The sequence below is a fragment of the Heptranchias perlo genome, chromosome 14 (genome assembly GCF_035084215.1).
Source record: "Heptranchias perlo isolate sHepPer1 chromosome 14, sHepPer1.hap1, whole genome shotgun sequence".
NCBI lineage: Eukaryota > Metazoa > Chordata > Chondrichthyes > Hexanchiformes > Hexanchidae > Heptranchias > Heptranchias perlo.
The window spans coordinates 52,504,109-52,525,791 of record NC_090338.1 but is presented as its reverse complement, the minus strand read 5'-3'; the positions used below and the strand labels follow the sequence as shown (position 1 = coordinate 52,525,791).

The following is a 21,683-nucleotide window of genomic DNA, read 5'->3' as shown; positions in this document are numbered from 1 at the left end:
AAATAAAAGGTAAGAAAACTTTGGAAACAGCCTTCACATGTACATATGAGAAACAATGGGATGTTAATGATGAAATGACTGAACTTGTTTTTACATGTTGTCCTTTTGGGATCACTTTTGCACCTTGCTGACAGACCTGTACGAGATTTGGTTTATTAGTATTTCCTGCTGCAAAACCGATTCCCAAATTTGATATACTAATTAAAAAGTACCGAGATGGAAATAATAATCCACCAAACCAAATTAGAAATAAACTGTGTGAAAATTTTACATTCATCAGTTTTTGACAAGTCATCCAACATTTTTCATAATCTTGTATTGGCAATATTTTTATGTAATGATTTTGTAGTTTTTGCCGATCTAACTTTGCAGTGCTCCACTAAGAGAAATGTCAGTCAACATCACAACAGGTTCGTATGCAAATTAATATCAAGACATGTCCTAGAAAAACAATTCTAGGGCCTGAGAACAATTCTAGGGCAAATAGTCTCCTGCTGGAATTCTGCAATCTGTTAAGGTGAAAAATTCTAGCTACAAGATCTTGAAACAAATGAGTAATAAAGATACTCTGCCAGTGATATCCAAAACTAAACCCTCGTAAAGGAAGATCTTGTGAAGTCTCCACTTTCTTTAATATGTCCAGACTAATAGCAAAAATATTTAGAGTTCTGAAATGGAGCTTAAATAATCAAAACTCAGGGTAGAAAGAAGTTTGCCACTATTTGTAGGTGCTTTGTGAATCCTCTAGATGCTAATGCACTTTGTTTCTGCCTTTTTTCTCTTCTATGCTACACCTCAAATATTCTTCACTAGAAGGTATTATATGCCTTCAGCAGCCTTGGCCCCATAACTCTTGAATTCCCTCCCTAAACTCGTTTTGCTTCTTCACTTCCCTTTCATAAAAGGTCCCTCCTTAAAACCCATCTCTTCAACCAAACTACCGGTCACGCCTCCTAACAGCTCCTTCATTGGTTCAGTGTTCATTTTCTCTCTACGCCTCTGTGAAGCACTTTGGGACATATTTTCCCACATTGAAAGTTCTATGTAAATGCAGGTTCTTCAAATATTTGACATCTGTGGCCTTCAGCCAGTCTCAGATGTACAACCTGAAAATTCACCGGTACTTTTCTTTCTTCAGCTTCTTCTGGTTTTATCTGTTCAAGTGACATAGGTCCAATATTGGTCGATCCTTATGTTCTTTTGATGACAACAAAAATAACAGCCCATCCTGAAGGAAACTTCCCCCTGGTTTCAGGCAGGAGCAGATTTTCTGTGATTAAATTCAAAATTTCATCGGAAGAGGCTGACTATTGAAAGAAAATTATCCAATTGAAATCAAAAACTCTCAAAAATAAGGGTATAACCTTCTTAGACAATCTCCTTCACCCACAAATCCAACATGATAGGCCTTACTTGTTGGAACAATCCCCCAGTGGTATTACAGCCAGCGGAAAAATAATGGGGGACAATCACTGTTAGTGCATCACAATTAGTGGCAGAGAGCTCCTTACAGGCTCCCTGCATAGCCTTTTGAACCCAGCTGTTAACAAGCCAATTTGACTTGAAAAAGAACCCTCATTTTGAATCCAGAGGAGAGATGGAGACCACTTTAAAAACTGGCACCTCCTTTGGGATCCCTGCATCAAGTGGTGGTGTGTCATTAGACACTCTTCTGATAGCAATGCTACCTCAAGTCAGGTCTGCATTGGGAGGTTCTATACCAGTACCAGCTACTGAAAAAACAGCCTGTTGTCATGAAATCCTGGCATATAAACCAGATAAGATTAGGCAGGTTAAGGATAATTTCAACAGCCACATGGTGTGATATGCAACTACCTCAGTTGGCGCTCTAAAGGAAGTAAGTTTCAAGGACACCCTAAGGGTATCCTTCCATGCCCGAGGCCCTCTCATATGGAGTTCTTGAACTTTTTTTTTTAAGATATGGCTTAACATAACTCCAAGGTTCACATGGAAGAGCGTATGTGGAAAAATCCCTTGACTGAAGATAATCCCTTGGTTCCAGCATTTTTGGCTTTCACGGCAGGGTCAATGACAACTGTGAGTAGCCTTTGCACTTTTTGAAGCTATGTAAAGGAAGACAATGCAAACTCTCTGAAGGACCACACTTTTGGGCATTTCTTTTAGAAACACCTGACAGAATGTAGAAAATTTGAATCCTGACACTGCTCTCTATCAGAAAAGGGTATTATTGACCAGTAGCACTTTACCACAAGAAAGCAATTGCTCTTCAATTGGAGATCCAACACTGAATTTGATGCTGGTGATGGTGGTAATGATAATGATGGGGTGGGAGGAAGTAGGGTAACAGAAGTAAAAAGGGATGGAAAACTTTTGGAAGCTTTCCAAGATGGCACCCAGCTAATTCATAAAGGATCCCATGTTAACTAAAAAAAACCTCAAACTTCTTCAATGTGCAGAACATTAATAATAGTGCTGATGATGGAAGAAAATGAATGCATAGCACGGAGGCAAAGTAATCCTGCAACTTTTGCAAGGTTGCTAAATAGCTAAACTATTTAAAGGGGAAACAAAAGCAAAATACTGCAGATGCTGGAAATCTTAAATAATAACAGAGAATGCTGGAAATACTCGGCAGGTCAGGCAGCATCTGTGGAGAGAGAAATAGAGTTAACGTTTCAGGTCGATGACCTTTTGTCAGAATCAGTTCTGACGAAAACCCTATTTAAAGAGGTCAGTGCTCCCTTTTTCTTTGCTCTGGCAATGTAATAGACTATTGTATATGGACAATGAACAACTGAAGAAGAATGTGCAATCTGGCAAAAACGTAGATAAAACATTCAGACACATTATTAACCAATTGCTTAACAGACTAAACTGCGCTTCAGAGAATGAAGTTCAGATACTGGGTTTCAGACATAGATTGTTTCAGTAAGCAAAGCTAATCATTTGCAGTACTTTTAACTTCCTTCAACTTACCATGGTGTAATCCATTTTTCTGATACATATTACTGGGCAAAGTATCTCTATCCCATTCAGAAGGCTTTAACATTCGATCTTGTTTAGGTGGTGGAATCAGCTGTTCACTGTACTCCCAGAAGTATCTTCTTTTGCTCCTTTTTCTAGAAACACCTGTCACTGCATCTTTCCCATCTTCTACTGTGTCATTTTCATATCCTGTATACAAGAAAATTTTTTTACAATGTCGAGGACATTCTGAAACCATCACAAGAAAACCACATCAATGCATTACAGAAGAGGAACACTGACAAGAGCATTTTCTTATCGATATACTATGGAATTAGTGTGTAAAAGATAAATTGTTTTAGTCACACTGAAACTTAAATTCCTGACAACTAAAATCATCTTTGTTCTTCAGCTCTGTGCCCACTTTATCAATAAAATCATTTATATAATTAGGTGGTCAGAAATGCACAAAATACTCCAGATGGGATCTGATCAATATCATATACAAAAATACAACCAATCTCTTTTTATTTGTACTTTGTCCCTTTGCTAATGTAACTTGGTACTTCATTTGCATTTTTAAAAACTGTGGCTTAAGCACTGTGTTAATCATTTCATAGACTTAGCCGGTATAACTCCTAGATCTTTATTCTGATCCATTCTGTACTACTGTTCCATTTAACATATATTCCCTTTTGGTTACTTGCTCCCATATTATTTGTTACACCTTCCCATATACGGCTATATGTGCTACCTGTGGTCCTGTTACCTTAAAAATATAAATCTTTCTGAACCTGGCTGTACTGTTCCCCATTGTTTGCTCTACATTCCAGTTTGGAATTATTTAAATAACCTCCTCCCAGTCATTAATTTATGCTGATAACAGCAATAGGCTCTGTAACAGGTTCCCATGACCAAATCATAAGAGGAAACACTATAATTTGACAGCAACCTGAACCTAATGCTGTAAAGTTTCTACAGGTACATCATTTGGTTAGTGAAGGGTTAAACATTACTATTCCTGTTTTAACACAACAATCTCAAGTACCTGGTTCAGAGAAGGTGTCACTGACATCATCCTCCTTGTCTTCCTCCTCTTCATCATCGTCATCTTCCTCATTATCACTGTACTCATGCTCACTACCAAATCCTTCATCATGGTCCTCATCATCCTCTTCATCATCATCGTCTTCTGCCTCCTGCTCAATACTAGGAGACTGTTCATTCAAACCATCAGAAACAAATAGAGAATAATTGTGCTCTTCCTTTTTCTGGGAGTGATCAGAGACAGGTGGTGATAGCATTTCGACTGTTTCAGTTGGAGTATACAGGTCATTAACTTCTTTGAATACTGTGGGAATTTTATTGGAGTACAGACTTTCTGCACTCTTTTTCTCCGGTTTCCTGTCTGCAGCTCCAATATCACTACAGCAGGAATCATATGGTAAGTCGCTGGGCACCTGGCTAGAACCCAAGGTTGATTTACCAAGTGGTGCTGGACTGATCCAGACTTTAGCTTTTTTAACAAAGTCTTTGTTATCCACATGAACAGACCCTATTTTGTTGTTAAGGGACTGAAGTTTGTTGCTGCTGTCCACAGTTGCACTTGAAGAAACAGATTTGGCTACCTTTTGGGTAGTCTCAGGCAAGCAAGCATCTATACAGGGACTTCTGGCAGATGACACTGGAGGTGTTGCCCTATTTGCTGAAAGTTTTTTACCAACCAGAGAAGAGGTTAATGAATTCTGATTTAAACTTTTTAGTAGATCAGGATGATATAATGAATCTAAAACAGGCTGTGAATCTTCACAGTTTAGCTGGGCCAAAGTTGGGGTCCTGCTGATGACCTCTTCATTTTGGTAAGGACTGGAAAAGTCATCTAGCCCAAGGAAATCCACTTCCTTAGTCCCCCAAATATCATAGCTAGTTAATTTGGTGTATTTTGTCAAGTCTTCCCAGCATGTGTCCCACTGCTCCCAGTTTGAAGTATAGGAAGGATCTGAATCTAATAGTTCATTTAAAGGCTCTAAAATTTCAATGTCTTTACAGTCTCCCAAAGTAAGAGGATCATCTCTGGAGCTGTGAGTGTAAGTCATCTCTCTATCCTGAAAGAAATGAAAAATTTCTATTAAAATCAAGATATTATGTAGATTGGGAGAAACAAAAATAGAATTAATTTTAACATCACAAAATAAGTCTCCCTCTCCTGCCCAGGAAACAGAAGTTTTATTTTTAAAAATTCGTTCATGGAATGTGGGTGTCGCTGGCAAGATCAGCATTTATTGCCCATCCCTAATTGCCATTGAGAAGCTGGTGGTGAGCCACCTTCTTGAACTGCTGCAGTCCATGTGGTGAAGGTTCTCCCACAGTGCTGTTAGATAGGGAGTTCCAGGATTTTGACCCAGCCATGATGAAGGAACGGCAATATATTTCCAAGTCAGGATGGTGTGTGACTTGGAGGGGAACATGCAGGTGGTGTTGTTCCCATGTGCCTGCTGCCCTTGTCCTTCTAGGTGGTAGAGGTCGCGGGTTTGGGAGGTGCTGTCGAAGAAGCCTTGGCGAGTTGCTGCAGTGCATCCTGTGGATGGTACACACTGCAGCCACGGTGCGCCAGTGGTGAAGGGAGTGAATGTTTAGGGTAGTGGATGGGGTGCCAATCAAGCGGGCCGCTTTGTCCTAGATGGTGCCGAGCTTCTTGAGTGTTGTTGGAGCTGCACTCATCCAGGCAAGTGGAGAGTATTACATCACATTCCTGACTTGTGCCTTGTAGATGGTGGAAAAGTTTGGGGAGTCAGGAGGTGAGTCACTCACCACAGAATACCCAGCCTCTGACCTGCTCTAGTAGCCACAGTATTTATGTGGCTGGTGACCCCCAGGATGTTGATGGTGCGGGATTCGGTGATGGTAATGCAGTTGAATGTCAAGGGGAGGCGGGGTTAGGCTCTCTCTTGTTGGAGATGGTCATTGCCTGGCACTTGTCTGGCGCGAATGTTACTTGCCACTTATGAGCCCAAGCCTGGATGTTGTCCAGGTCTTGTTGCATGCAGGCATGGACTACTTCATTATCTGAGGGATGTGAATGGAACTGAACACTGTGCAATCATCAGTGAACATCCCCATTTCTGACCTTATGATGGAGGGAAGGTCATTGATGAAGCAGCTGAAGATGGTTGGACCAAGGACACTGCCCTGAGGAACTCCTGCAGCAATGTCCTGGGGCTGAGATGATTGGCCTCCAACAGCCACTACCATCTTCCTTTGTGCTAGGTATGACTCCAGCCACTGGAGAGTTTTCCCGATTCCCATTGACTTCAATTTTACTCAGGCTCCTTGGTGCGACACTCGGTTAAATGCTGCCTTGATGTCAAGGGCAGCCACTCTCACCTCACCTCTGGAATTCAGCTCTTTTGTCCATGTTTGGACCAAGGCTGTATTAAGGTCTGGAGCCGAGTGGTCCTGGCGGAACCCAAACTGAGCATCGGTGAGCAGGTTATTGGTGAGTAAGTGCCGGTTGACAGCACTGTCAACGACACCTTCCATCACTTTGCTGATGATTGAGAATAAACTAATGGGGCAGTAATTGGCCGGATTGGATTTGTCCTGCTTTTTGTGGACGGGACATACCTGGGCAATTTTCCACAATGTCGGGTAGATGCCAATGTTGTAGCTGTACTGGAACAGTTTGGCTAGAGGCCCGGCTAGTTCTGGAGCACAAGTCTTCAGAACTACAGCCGGGATGTTGTCGGGGCCTTTGTTGTACCTACTGCACTCAGCCGTTTCTTGATATCACGTGGAGTGAATCAAATTGGCTGAAGACTGGCTTCTGTGATGGTGGGGATATCGGAAGGAGGCCGAGATGCATCATCCACTCGGCACTTCTGGCTGAAGATGGTTGCAAACGCTTCAGCCTTGTCTTTTGCACTCACGTGCTGGACTCTGCCATCATTGAGGATGGGGATGTTTACAGAGCCTCCTCCTCCCGTTAGTTCCTTAATTGTCCACCACTATTCATGACTGGATGTGGTAGGACTGCAGAGCTTTGATCTGATCCGTTGGTTGTAGAATTGCCTCGCTCTGTCTACAGCATGTTGCTTCCGCTGTTTAGTATGCATGTAGTCCAGCGTTGTAGCTTCACCAGGTTAGCACCTCATTTTTAGGTACGCCTGGTGCTGCTCCTGACGTGCTCTTCTACAGTCCTCACTGAACCAGGGTTGATCCCCTGGCTTGTTGCTAATGGTAGGGTGAGGAATATGCCAGGCCACGAGGTTACAGATTGTGCTGGAATATAATTCTGCTGCTGCTGATGGCCCACAGCGCCTCATGGATGCCCAGTTTTGAGCTGCTAGATCTGTTCTGAATCTATCCCATTTAGCACGGTGGTAGTGCTACACAACACGTTGGATCGTGTCCTCAGTGTGAAGACGGGATTTCGTCTCCACGAGGACTGTGCGGTGGTCACTCCTACCAATACTGTAATGAACAGATGCATCTGTGACAGGTAGATTGCTGAGGACGAGGTCAAGTAAGCTTTACCCTCGTGTTGGTTCGCTCACCACCTGCCGCTGGTCCAGTCTGGCAGCTATGTCCTTCAGGACTCGGCCAGCTCGGTCAGTATTGATGCTACCGAGCCACTCTTGGTGATGGACATTGAAATTCCCCACCCAGAGTACCCATTCTGTGCCCTTGCTACCCTCAGTGCTTCCTCCAAGTGGTTTTCAACATGGAGGAGGACTGATTAATCAGCTGAGGGAGGGCGGTAGGTGGTAATCAGCAGGAGATTTCCTTGCCCATGTTTGACCTGATGTCATGACATTTCATGGGGTCCGTAGACAATGTTGAGGACTCCCAGGGCCACTCCCTCCTGACTGCCAGTGGGACAGGGCATAGCCAGCGATGGTAATGGATGAGTCTGGGACATTGGCTGAAAGGTATGATTCTGTGAGTATGGCTATGTCAGGCTGTTGCTTGACTAGTTTGTGGGACAGCTCTCCGAATTTTGGCACAAGGCCCCAGATGTTAGTGAGGAGGACTTTGCAGGGTCGACTGGGCTTGGTTTGCCTTTGTTGTGTCCGGTGCCTAGTGCCGGGTGGTCCGTCCAGTTTTATTCTTATGACTTTTTGTAGCAAGATTGTACAACTAAGTGGCTTGCTAGGCCATTTCAGAGGGCAATTAAATTACTGGGTAAGGACGGCAGGTTTCCTTCCCTAAAGGACATTAGCGAACCAGATGGGTTTTTATGACAATCCGGTAGTTTCATGGCCACCATTACTGATACCAGTTTTTTTTAATTCCAGATTTTATTTAATTAATTGAATTTAAATCCCCCAGCTGCCGTGTAGGGATTTGAACTCCTGACTCTGGATTATTAGTCCAGGCCTCTGAATTACTAGTCCAGTAACATAACCACTATGCTACCGTACCCAGTAATTTAATCAGGATATTATTGAATTACAATTGGAGGATATGGATATGGTAGATCTAACTGCACTCAGCATTCTTAGATTGTGAACAAACACAGTCACAACTAGGTTTCTGCTCCCAATGGGTAAAGAAACCCTGGCCATACAGATAGAAATACGCAGGTAAATTCACATTAAATTAACTGATCTCAGCTGGGGCATCAGAAGGGGCAATACATTTAGCCTCAATATCCCAGAATCAGAGAGGCAAACAAAAAGTTAGCCAAGATTCTTGTTCTCAATCGCTATTCAATGACTCCTACTAGAAAGTGCTGGTGTGCGGACACTGAAGCAAACAGAATCACGCTTCACTGTGATCTCCCTCCCAGGGTTGAACAGCCAGCAAACACTCCTCATTGAGGCCTAAATATGAAGAATGGCCAGTTGCACAAAGTACTGGAGATTGCCTGGCATCCATGGAGCCATACCCCATTAACAGCTGGTGCCTTCAGGACAAAAGGGGAGACAATTGGTAATAAAAAAATACTGATAGCTATAAAAAGTAAAAGTAGCAAGTAGCAAGTGAAACAATAAGAATAAACAACAGTTGTTGATTCTCTTGTATAATACAAGTCTTACCAGTTCATACATGAAATCAGGATCTGAATTATTCCCCAACAAATCTGTACTGGTTAAGGCCTGGTCTGGAAATGTGCGGTTACGAAAGGCATCCCCAAATGGAGGATCCATTCCGCTAACATTGGGCTAGAAAAGAAATGGACATCCGAAGCATTAATAAGAGTAGTAGCTCATTAAAAAAAATGATTTTCTGTATACAACTGAGATTTATTTGGAGTAATCAAGTAGTTGTGCTACTATTGTTAGTATTAAACTGTTTCGTGAGTTATGACAGTCAACAGTGTGTTGTTCCTTTTTCTTGTTCCCCTGATAATGAAACTTCTTATCCTGACTTTTGAAATATCCCCCATACCAAAAACAAAATTTTGCTCCACTCCAAACTCTTAATCATAACATAATTGTTAAGTCTTACACATTGCAAAATTATAACAAAATTCAAGCAAATTATGGAATCAAACCCATTGATGAATCACCTGAAACTGCCAGAATTCAATTCACCTGTGAGCACTTAACAGAAGATCTTTATATGCTTCCTTAAAGCAGATGTGAAAGACCTTGAGTTGAAAAGCAGGCACTGGGATCAGCAGTTGTGCCAACCTACAAAATCAGTATTGAATCTTGGTTTGGACAGTTGCGATGAATTTTTTCCCCCCAATTGCCAAGTGAAACATGTTTTTGTTTCTTAATCCATTTCCCAGTAAAGTCAAACCCACATCACTGAGCTGCCCTAAAATTAGGCAGTTAGCAATAAGGAAGGAAAGGAAACTGAAAAATGCTCATAATGGTGTAGAATGTGATACAGTGAGGAGGTCGACATTACAGTATTTTATTATGCTATGTAGTGGGGGAGGAAGAGAATAAATACCATTACCACTCTTCCATAGCATATCTAACCTTAGATGTGACGAGTGGGTGCAAAGTGAAAGCATGTTCCTTTTTCTGGCAATACCGATATTCAGCTTAGTTTGCACAAAAATATTTTAAAATAAATTTGATTTTTTTTTTAAAAGTGGAATTTGTTGGAAAAACAAAACACATATCAGAGCCTTCAAGCCATCAGGTCTAATTTTAACCATAAAATAGGTAACAATAATTGTGGTGAGAATTGCAGCATTTTAACAGTTTTAACTTCTGAATTATAAACTGCTTTTCAAGTCCACATACACAGCAGCATTGAAAAATGCTAATTTAATACTTATACTCTTTATCTCCCGACATCAACAGTACAGATCCTATACGCAGAAGTTTTATTCTTGCTAATGATTATTCAAATTCCAAAATATAATTCCAAAACCAGGTGACAAAATCATAACTTTTCATACTAAAGTAGAATGGTTAGAATTTTAGTCCTTAGCTGCAAGTAATAATGTTATTTTTTAAATATTGTAAACTGCTACTTTAATACCAAGACCCTCTGTGTGCAAGCAAACAGTGCAGTGTTACAAGAATGTTTCAGAGTCAGTATCTGTATGGTACAAAGTTAGAAGCCTACCTGCGGCATTGCCAAGCCCACATCTGCTTTATCGAAGAGAAAAGTTTTCTGCTGTTTTGGTTGAGTCGTTTCCAGTTTTACTAAATTTACTAAATGGTTGAAGTGATGAACAAATGCGTCAAGAATAAAGTCAACTGTCAGAACACAAAATTCACTGCATTGAAGTTTCTCCTGGTCAGATGTTCCTTTTAATTCACAAGCCTAACAAGAAATAAAGCCACATATACAATTAGAACAAATTCCTACATACTATATGGTATTACTCACTCAAATCACCCATGAATAAGGTTAAATTCTGCTTAATATTCTGTATTTTTATTTTTTCATACCAATTTTCTTGTCTTCTCTCCTGAAGGCACTAACTCTTACTAGGGTATAGTTCTTCAAGACACCAGCAGCTCTTCAATAGCTCTCTTAAATAACCTTCAAACATACATTAGAATTATATCATAGTATTAAAAATAGATGGGTAATTCTACTGTGAGATCTTAAGATCAACTTTCAAGAATGACAGAACAAAGAGTGCCAACTGTTCACAAAATGCAACAGTAATGTGTAGTGAAGATATGGACATTGCTCCATTTAGCTACTTTACAATGGATTCATAAGAACGTAAGAAATAGGAGCAGGAGGAGGCCATACGACCCTCAAGCCTGCTCTGCCATTTAATAAGATCATGGCTGATCTTCAACCTCAACTCCACTTTCCTGCCCTATTCCCGTATCCCTTGATTCCCTTAGTATCCAAAAATCTATTGATCTCAATCTTGAATATACTCAACAACTGAGCATCCATAGCCCTCTGGGGTAGAGAATTCCAAAGATTCACAGTCCTCTGAGTGAAGAGATTTTTCCTCATCTCGGTCCTAAATGGCCGACCCCTTATCTTGAGACTATGACCCCCAGTTCTAAACTCTCCAGCCAGGAGAAACAGTCTCTCAGCATCCACCCTGTCAGGCCCTCTGAGAATTTTATACATTTCAATGAGATCACCTTTCATTCTTCTAAACTCCAGAGAATATAGGCCCATTCTACTCAATCTCTCCTCATAGGACAACCCTCTCATCCCATGAATCAATCTAGCGAACCTTCGTTGCACCCCCTCTAAGGCAAGTATATCCTTCCATAGGTCAGGAGACGAAAACTGTACACAGTACTCCGGGTGCAGTCTCACCAGAGCCCTATAGAATTGCAGCAAGACCTCCTTACTCTTATACTCCAACCCCCTTGCAATAAAGACTAACCATAAAGGCCAATACCATTTGCCTTCCTGGACGTAAAAGATCCCAGGGCACTATTTTGAAGAAGAGCAGGGGAGTTATCCCCGGTGTCCTGGCCAATATTTATCCCTCTACCAACATCACTAAAACAGATTATCTGGTCATTATCAAATTGCTGTTTGTGGGAGCTTGCTGTGCGCAAACTGGGTCCATGTTTCCAACAGTGACTACACTTCAAAAATACTTCATTGGCTGCAAAGCGCTTCAGGACGTTCTGAGGTCATGAAAAGCGCCATGTAAATGCAAGTCTTTTTTTCTTTTCCTAACTGCTTGCTGTACCTGCATGTTAATTTTCTGTGATTCGTGTACAAGGACACCCAAATCCTTCTGAATGTCAACATTTCTTAGTCTCTCACCTTTTTAAAAATATTCTGCTTTTCTATTCCTCCTACCAAAGTAGATAATTTCACATTTCCCAACATGATACTCCATCTGCCACCTTCGTGCCCATTCACTTAACCTGTCTATATCCCTTTGCAGCCTCTTTGCGACCTCCTCACAGCTTACTGTCCCATCTAGCATTGTATCATCAACAAACTTGAATACATTACACTCGGTCCCCTCATCTAAGTCATTGATATAGATTGTAAACAGCTGAGGCCCAAGCACCGATCCTTGCGGCACCCCACCAGTCACAATCTGCCAACCTGAAAATGACCTGTTCATTCCTACGCTCTCTTTTCTGTCCGTTAACCAATCCTCAATCCACGCTAATATATTACCCCCAATCCCAGGAGCCCTCAAGGTGCCACATAGAAGGTTGTGTAACAACCTTTTATGTGGCACCTTATCGAATGCCTTTTGAAATCTATTCATATTATGATTTTCTAAGTGCCCTGTTACTACGTCCTTCCTAATAGATTCTAGCATTTTCCCTACTACTGATGTCAGGCCAACTGGCCTATAGTTCTCTTTTTCTCTCTCCCTCCTTTCTTGAATAGTGGGGTTACATTTGCAACCATCCAATCCATGGGGTTCGTTCTAGAATCTAGGGAATTTTGGAAGATCAAAACCAATGCATCCACCTCTTTTAAAACCCTAAGATGTAGGCCATCAGGTCCAGGGGATTTGTCGGCTTTTAGTCCCATTAATTTCTCCAGTACTTTTTCTTTACTAATCTTAATTACTTTAAGTTCCTCACTCTCATTAGAACCTTGGTCCCCCACTATTTCCGGTATGATTTTTGTGACTTCTACTGTGAAGCTCGGTATAAAATATTTGCTGAATGTCTCTGCTATTTCCTTATTCCCCATTACAATTTCTCCTGTCTCTGCCTCTAAGGGACCCACCTTTACTTTTGCTAATCTCTTCCTTTTTATATACTGGTAGAAGCTCTTACAATCTGTTTTCAGATTTCTTGCTAGTTTACTCTCATGTTCAATTTTCTCCCATTTTATTAATTTCTTGGTCATCCCTTGCTGATTTCTAAAACCCTCCTAATCCTCAGACTTACTACATTTTTGGCAACATTGTAAGCCTCTTCTTTTAATCTAATGGAATCCTTAACTTCTCTAGTTAGCCATGGTTGGATCACTTTTCCCGTGGAGTTTTTATTGCTCAAGGGTATGTATATTTGTTGAGAATTATGAATTATTTCTTTAAATGTTAGCCATTGCTTATCTACCATCATATCTTTTAATCTAATTTCCCAATCTACCTTAGCCAACTCGCCCCTCGTACTTATGTAATTGGCTTTGTTTAAATTTAAGACTCTAGTTTCGGGCTTAACTACATCATTCTCAAACTCAATATGAAATTCTTTCATATTATGATCACTCTTCCCCAGAGGACCTTAACTATACGATTACTAGTCTCATTACACAATACTAGATCTAAAATAGCCTGTTCCCTAGTTGGTTCCTCAACATATTGTTCTAGAAAACTGCCTCGAATGCATTCCATGAACTGGTCCTCCAAACTACTTTTGCCAATTTGGTTTGCCCAGTCCATAAGAAGATTTCGGAGCTTTGCTCCTTCGTCAAGTGACGAAGGAGCAAAGCTCCGAAAGCTTGTGATTTCAAATAAAGCTGTTGGACTATAACCTGGTGTTGTGCGACTCCTTACATTTGTCCACCCCAGTCCATCACCGGCATTTCCACATCATAAGAAGGTTAAAGTCCCTCACGATTATTGCATTACCCTTGTTACATGCTCCTCTAATTTCCTGATTTATACTCTGCCCAACACTACAACTAATGTAAGGGGGCCTATAAACTACTCCCCCCAGTGTTTTTGGCCCTAGTTATTTCTTAGCTCCACCCTTACTGATTCTACATCCTGATTTTCTGAGCTAAGATCCTTTCTCACTGCTGCCTTTATTTCATCCTTTATTGTCAGGGCTACCCTCCCCCCACCCCTTTTTCCATTTTGCCTATCTTTTCTAATAGTTAAGTACCCTGGAATATTTAGTTCCCAACCTTGGTCACCCTGCAACCACATCTCAATAATGGCTACTAGATCAAACCCATTTATCTCTATTTGTGCCATTAATTCATCTATCTTGTTACGAATACTTCGTGCATTCAGATACAGCGCTTTTAACTTTAACATTACATCAGGGAAAAATAGATATAGCACTCTTCAAAGGTCAGGAAGTTCTGGCCAACATTCCTTCCTCAACAACAATACCAAAAAACAGATATCTAATAATTCATTGGCCCAGAAATTGCTTAAAAAAGAATAGTGAACTCAACAGCGCTCACCGTTGTTAGTGGTGAAATCGAGGAGCAAGTTCCAGAGATCGCACATGCGCGGTGGAACGTGGAAATCCGGAACTTGCTCCTCCTGGTTTGCCGGGGATATGACAGCTTCAAATTAAGGGATATCGCTGGCTGGAATCAGTGGAAACAATGGACCAGCGACAACGTGCTCATCTGCCCAACTGGAAAGTAACTAATATCGCTACTAAACTGGTACGCTTAAATATACCAGGTCTAAACTAAGTTTTAACAGCGCGGTAAGTCTTAACGACTGCCAAACAACTAAAAATTAACTTTTAAAAATGTGGAGTCTCATTACTCCTTATTTTAATAGTATTGGTCAAAAATTTTTAATTAAAAAAAATATTTTTTTTACATTCCCCTTCTGTCTCTTTTATTTAAGAACATAAGAAATAGGAGCAGGAGTAGGCCATACGGCCCCTCGACCTTCCTCCGCCATTCAATAAGATCACGGCTGATATTTGGCCTCTACTCCACCTTCCCGCCCGATCCCCATATCCCTTCATTCCCCTAGAATCCAAAAATCTATCTATCTCAGCCTTCATTATACTCAATGACTCAGCATCCACAGCCCTCTGGGGTAGAGAATTCCACAGATTCACAACCCTCAGTGAAAAAATTCCTCCTCATCTCAGTCTTAAATGGCCAACCCCTTATCCTGAGACTATGCTCCCTAGTTGTGGACTCGCCAGCCAGGGGAAACAACCTCTCAGCATCTACCCTGTCAAGCCCCCTCAGAATCTTACATGTTTCAATGGGATCACCTCTCATTCTTCTAAACTCCACAGAATATAGGCCCATTCTACACAATCTCTCTTCACAGGACAACCCTCTAATCACAGGTATTAATCTAGTGAACCCTCATTGCACCGCCTCCAAAGCAAGTATACCCTCCTTTAGGTAAGGAGACCAAAACTGCACACAGTACTCTAGGTGTGGTCTCACCAAAGCCCTGTACAATTGTAACAAGACTTCCCTACTCTTATACTCCAATCCCCTTGCAATAAAGGCGAACATGCCATTTGCCTTCCTAATTGCTTGCTGAACCTGTATGCTAACTTTCTGCGTTTCTTGTACGAGGACACCCAAATCTCTCTAATCATCAACATTTAATAGTTTCTCACCATTTAAAAAATATTCTGCTTTACTATTCTTCCTACTAACCTCACATTTCCCCACATTATACTCCATCTGCCACCTTCTGGCCCACTCACTTAACTTGTCTATGTCCCTTTGCAGATTCTTTGTGTCCTCCTCACAGCTTACTTTCCCAGCTGCCTTTGTATGGTCAGCAAACTTGGATACATTATACTCGGTCCCTTCATCTAAGTCATTAATATAGATTGTAAATAGCTGAGGCTCCAGCACTGATAATTGCGGCACCCCAATAGTTACAGCCTGCCAACCTGAAAATGACCCATTTATCGCTACTCTCTGTTTTCTGTCAATTAACCAATCCTCTATCAATGCTACTATATTACCCCCAACCCCATGAGCCCTTATTTTGCGTAACAACCTTTATGTGGCACCTTATCGAATGCCTTTTGGAAATCCAAATATACTACATCCACTGGTTCCCCTTTATCTACCCTGCTAGTTCCATCCTCAAAGAACTCTAATAAATTTGTTAAACTTGATATCCCTTTCATAAAACCATGATGACTCTGCCTAATCATATTATGATTTTCTAAGTGTCCTGTTACAACTTCCTTAATAATGAATTCCAGCATTTTCCCGACAACCGATGTCAGACTAACTGGCCTGTAGTTCCCTATTTTCTCTCTCCCTCCTTCCTTGAATAGCATTGTTACATTTGCAACCTTCCAATCCACTGGGACAGTTCTAGAATCTAGAGAATTTTGGAAGATCACAACCAATGCATCCACTATCTCTGCAGACACCTCTTTTAGAACCCTAGCATGTAGGCCATCAGACTCTGGATTTCTCGGCTTTTAGTTCCATTAGTTTGTCTTGTAATTTTTCTGTACTGATAGTAATTGTTTTAAGTTCTTCAATCATTTGCCCCTTGGTTCCCCACAATTCTTTTAATAATACTATCATCAACTTCTTTAGTTAGCCATGGATGGATCACTTTTCCCCTGGAGTTTTTATTTCTCAATGGAATGTATATTTATTGAGAATTCTGAAATATTTCTTTAAATGTTCGCCACTGCTTATCTACAGTCATACCTTTTAATCTAATTTCCCAATCTACCTTAGCCAACTCGCCGCTCATACCTTTGTAATTGGCTTTATTTAAGTTTAAGACTCTAGTTTCGGACTTAAGTATGTCCGATTATTTTGATTAATTCAATTATTTCTTACCTTTTTTTTTGCTGTCTATAACTGTTTTTACAAATGATTTTAGTGTTGTACCATTCACTTCCTGGATTTTACGTCCCAGCCTGTAGAAACTGTTGGTGTCAGAAATGTCGCAATCTGATTGGTCAAGGGGAGAGAGTGATCCTCTCGCTTCTCCCATGGGTTCTAGCATCAATGGAGCTAATGCTGGGCTCTTTTCGGCTTCCTATCAGAGGAAGTGCACCCAGTAAAGACCGCAGTAAGTTAGTGGGTTAAAATAAATCTATGGAGCAGCTAGAACGTTGGTATGCCGCTCCGAGCAATTTGTGTGCCACTAAATTTGACGTCTGCGAGACCTTGGTTGATAAGTGTATCCGTATAACAACAGTCAGTACACTTCAAATAAAAAGTAATTCGTTGGATGTGAAGTGCTTTGGGACATCCTGAGAGACATGATAATGGATTCTGTTTTAGAGGTTGTTAAGCACCTGTTCCCACCCTTTACATAGAATGTACAGCACAGAAACAGCCCATTCTGCCCAACAAGTCCATGCCGGTGTTTATGCTCCACACGAGCCTCCTCCGTACCCACTTCATCTAACCCTATCAGCATAGCCTTCTATTCCTTTCTCCCTCATGTGTTATCTAGTTTCCCCTTAAATGCATCTATGCTAGACACCTCAACTACTTCTTATGGTAGTGAGTTCCATATTCTAAACACTCTATGGGTAAAGAAGTTTCTCCTGAATTCCCCATTGCCCAACCTCTAAGGATGCTGCGTGCAGTTTTCCTCAAATGACATCAGACGGTGAAATTTTAGCAAAACAAATAAACACCAGAATAAAAGTGGGGTACAACTTTCTAACTAAAATTAGAATATTCGGCTTAAAATTTCACATCCTTCTCAAAACATAATTTCTGAAGTTTTTAAGTGGCACTCCATACTTTCAAAGCAAAATAATTTACTTTCAAAGCAAAATAATTTACTTTTTAACTAACAGTTCAATTATTCCAGTAATGGGAACATTTTAGGTCAGTCCTTCACCTCAGTAATAAATGTACGACTCAGTCAAGACCTAATAGTTCTGTCACAGACATGTTAATCTAAATGGATTTTTAAAAAAGTTATGGGACACAAAGTACATCTTCTTTCACCGGATTTCAAACTGATGAGCTGAGATGAGTACAAGAACCATATGTGTAGTGAGCTGGGTAATCTCACCTCAGTTCCTCAAGGCGTTTGACCACAAAAATGTGCTTAACTGCACACTACATTAATCTTAATCAAAGAGATCGTCTGAACTGCTTGTTGGGAAAACAGAAAATAAATCACAATAATACAGGGTGCTATTCTAAGGTTGGAGTCAAAGCATATCCAGGAAAAGGCAGAAAGCCCACTCAAGCTAGTGCGATTTCTCCTATGTATAACAGCATTATTTTAGGATTACTACAAAATCAAATCAGTATGTCTAGACCCATCATGCTGTTCCTATCAAATCAGATCCTCTTTTGAAATGGATTCTGTTTAAGAAATTGTTAAGCACCTGTTCCCATGCTTTACATAGAATGTACAGTACAGAAACAGCCCATTCTGCCGAACAAGTCCATGCCGGTGTTTATGCTCCACACGAGCCTCCTCCGTCCCCACTTCATCTAATCCTATCAGCATAGCCTTCTATTCCTTTCTCCCTCATGTGTTTATCTAGTTTCCCCTTAAATGCATCTATGCTAGACACCTCAACTACTTCTTATGGTGTGGAGATGCCGGTGATGGACTGGGGTTGACAATTGTAAACAATTTTACAACACCAAGTTATAGTCCAGCAATTTTATTTTAAATTCACAAGCTTTCGGAGGCTTCCTCCTTCGTCAGGTGAACGATGTGACATCGTTCACCTGACGAAGGAGGAAGCCTCCGAAAGCTTGTGAATTTAAAATAAAATTGCTGGACTATAACTTGGTGTTGTAAAATTGTTTACTTCTTATGGTAGTGAGTTCCACATTCTAACCACTCTATGGGTCAAGAAGTTTCTCCTGAATTCCCTATTGGATTTATTAGTGACTACCTTATATTTATGGCCCCTAGTTCCGGTCTTCTCTGCAAGTGGAAACATCTTCTCCACGACTACCCTGTCAAACCCTTTTGTAATCTTAAAGACCTCTATCAGGTCACCCCTCAATCTTTTTCTAGAGAAAAGTGCCCCAGCCTGCTCAATATTTCCTGATAGGTTTAACCTCTCAGTTCTGGTAACATCCTAGTAAATCTTTTTTGCACCTTCTCCAGTGCCTCTATATCCTTTTTACAATATGGAGACCAAAACAGTTCTCAGTACTCCAAGTTTGGTCTAACCAAGGGTCTATACAAGTTTAACATGGCTTCTCTGCTTTTCAATTCTATATCTCTAGAAATTAACTTCAGCGCTTGGTTTGCTTTGTTTATGGCCTTATTAACCTGTGTTGCTACTTATAGTGATGTGTGTATCTGGCACACCCAGATCCCTCTGCTCCTCTACCCCATTTAGACACTTCTTTTCCAAGCAGTATGTGGCCCCCTTATTGTTCCTACCAGAATGTAATACCTCACAGTTATCTATATTGAAATTCATTTGCCAATTACACACCCATTCTGCAAGTTTATTAATGTCTTCCTGTTTTTTGTCGCAGTCCTCCTCAGTATTAAGTATACATCCAGTTTGGTGTCATCAACAAATTTTGAAAATGTACTTCCGATTCCCAAGTCCAAATCGTTTCTGTAAATGGTGAACGATAGTGGTCCCAACCACTCTTCACACCTTTTGCCAGTCTAAGTAACTACCTTTAACCCCTACTCTCTGTTTTCTGTTTTGTAGCCAGCTTGCTATCCATTCTGCTACTTGTCCCTTGACTCCAGATGCTCTGACCTTAGTCATGAGTCTGCTATGCAGTACTTATCGAAGGCCTTTTGAAAATTTAAATATATTACATGTACTGCATAACCCTTGTCTACCTTTTGTTACTTCAAAATAAAATTCAATACGGTTGGTCAAGCATGACCTTCCCTTTTAAAATCCGTGCTGACTATTCTTTATTATATTTTTGGTTTCTAGATGTTTTTCTATTACATCTTTGAGTAAGGATTCCACTATCTTTCCTACCACCGACATTAAGCTAAATGGTCCATAGTTCCCTGGACTGGTTCTATCTCCCTTTTTAAATATAGGAATTACATTACTGTCCGCCAGTCCTCTGGCACTATTCCCCTTTCTAATGAATTTTTATATATTTGTAATAGTATCTCTGCTATCTCTTCCCAAACTTCTTTTAATATGCGTGAATGCAATGCATCTGAGTTTGATTAGTTTATCAATTATCTCCCCCTTTTCTATCTTAAATGTTTTTATATTTTTAATGATCTCTTCATCTAATGTCATGCCCACCATGTTAGTCTCCCTGGTAAATACTGAAGCAAAGTAATTATTTAATATTTCTGCCATTTCACTGTTATTATCTGTGAGTTTATCACATGCATCCCTTAGTGGCCCTATCTTGATCCTGATTTTTCTTTTGTTACTTATGTATCTGTAGAATACTTTACTATTTCTTTTTATTTAATTTCTTGATAATTTAATTTCTCTTTGACTTCCTAATTGTTTTTTTTAAAACTTATTTCCTAACCTTTTCGTATTCTCTTTTGTCAGCCTCCTTTGTTGTCTATGTACTTAATGTATGCCCTTCCCTTTAGTTTCAATTTTGCCCTTATTTTGTTATGGTGTATCATTACTGGCTAGTTTGTTCTTGCTTTTTAGTGGGATATATTTCTCCTGGACTCTATTGATCACCGTTTTAAATGTTTCCCACTACTGTTCTATTTCTTTGTTTATCAGTAAACTTTTTCAATTTATTTTCCCTAGTTCCATTCTCATCCCCTGAAAAATCAGCTTTTTTCCAATTTATTACTTTGATCTTTGTCTTACTTATGTCTTTCTCAATCTTTATCTTAAACCTTATTGTGTTGTGATTGCTGTTGTCTAGTTGTTCCCCTACACTTCTCTTTATCAGTTCGGGTTCATTTCCCATTACTAGATCCAGCAATGCTTCCTCTCTTGTTGGGCTTTTTACAAACTGGGTAAGAAAGGAGTCCTGCACATATTGTAAAAACTCCATTCCCTGTGCCCCTTTATTTGCCTCTTCTTGCCAATTTATTTGGGGATAGCTAAAATCTCCCATGATTGTTATTCTATGTCCTTTACTCATTTCACATATTGGCATACATATTTCTTGCTCCACTTCCTTTCCACTATTAGGTGGTCTGTAGTACACCCCTATTAGCGTGATCGATCCCGTCTTATCTTTCATTTCAGTCACTATGGATTCTGTTTCTATCCTTCTGTTAGTTAGGTCCCTTTTTTCTACTGCCATCATGTTATCTCTAATTAGTACAACTACTCCACCCCCACTTCCTCCTTCCCTATCCTTTCTGATTATGTTATAGCCTGCAATATTTAGTTACCAGTACTGCTCTTTATGTAGCCATGTCTCAGTTATTCCTACTACATCAGGTTCCTCACTACGGATTATTGCCTCCAGTTCCCCCATTTTATTTTGGGGGCTGTGTACGTCGTTGTACAGGCAATTTGATTTGTCTTTAATAGTTGTTCCTTTTACTTTATTTTTAACAGTCCTTTTATACTTCTGTTTTATAACTGTATTTGATCCTTGACCGTTTAAGTTATCTTTATTCCTTACTCTGGTCTGACCTTTACACTCATCTCCTGTTTCTTTTATCTTTAAGCTTTTGCTATTGCTACCAGATCCCTCCCCCACCTTACTAGTTCAAAGCCTTATGCACCACCCCCTATTTATCCTTTCTGCTAGGACTCTGGTCCCATTCTGGCACAGGTGGAACTCATCCCAGCGGTACAGCTCCT

General features: G+C 40.4%; 1 protein-coding gene across 3 annotated transcripts in view; it reads right to left on the bottom strand.

Moving 5' to 3' along the window:
• The window catches only part of crebrf (creb3 regulatory factor), a 60,686-nt gene that overhangs the window by 20,322 nt on the left and 18,681 nt on the right, over positions 1-21,683 (bottom strand). For all 3 annotated transcript variants that reach the window (XR_010965686.1, XR_010965687.1, XM_067996432.1), the window contains exons 2-5: positions 10,477-10,677; positions 8,985-9,110; positions 3,995-5,051; positions 2,959-3,156 (exon numbers count right to left, since the gene is read on the bottom strand). Coding sequence is in view for 1 of the 3 variants with exons in the window: in XM_067996432.1 (XP_067852533.1) it covers positions 2,959-3,156; positions 3,995-5,051; positions 8,985-9,110; positions 10,477-10,485 (1,390 nt within the window). In the remaining 2 variants the exon portion in view is untranslated. The remainder of the gene's footprint in view (positions 1-2,958; positions 3,157-3,994; positions 5,052-8,984; positions 9,111-10,476; positions 10,678-21,683) is intronic.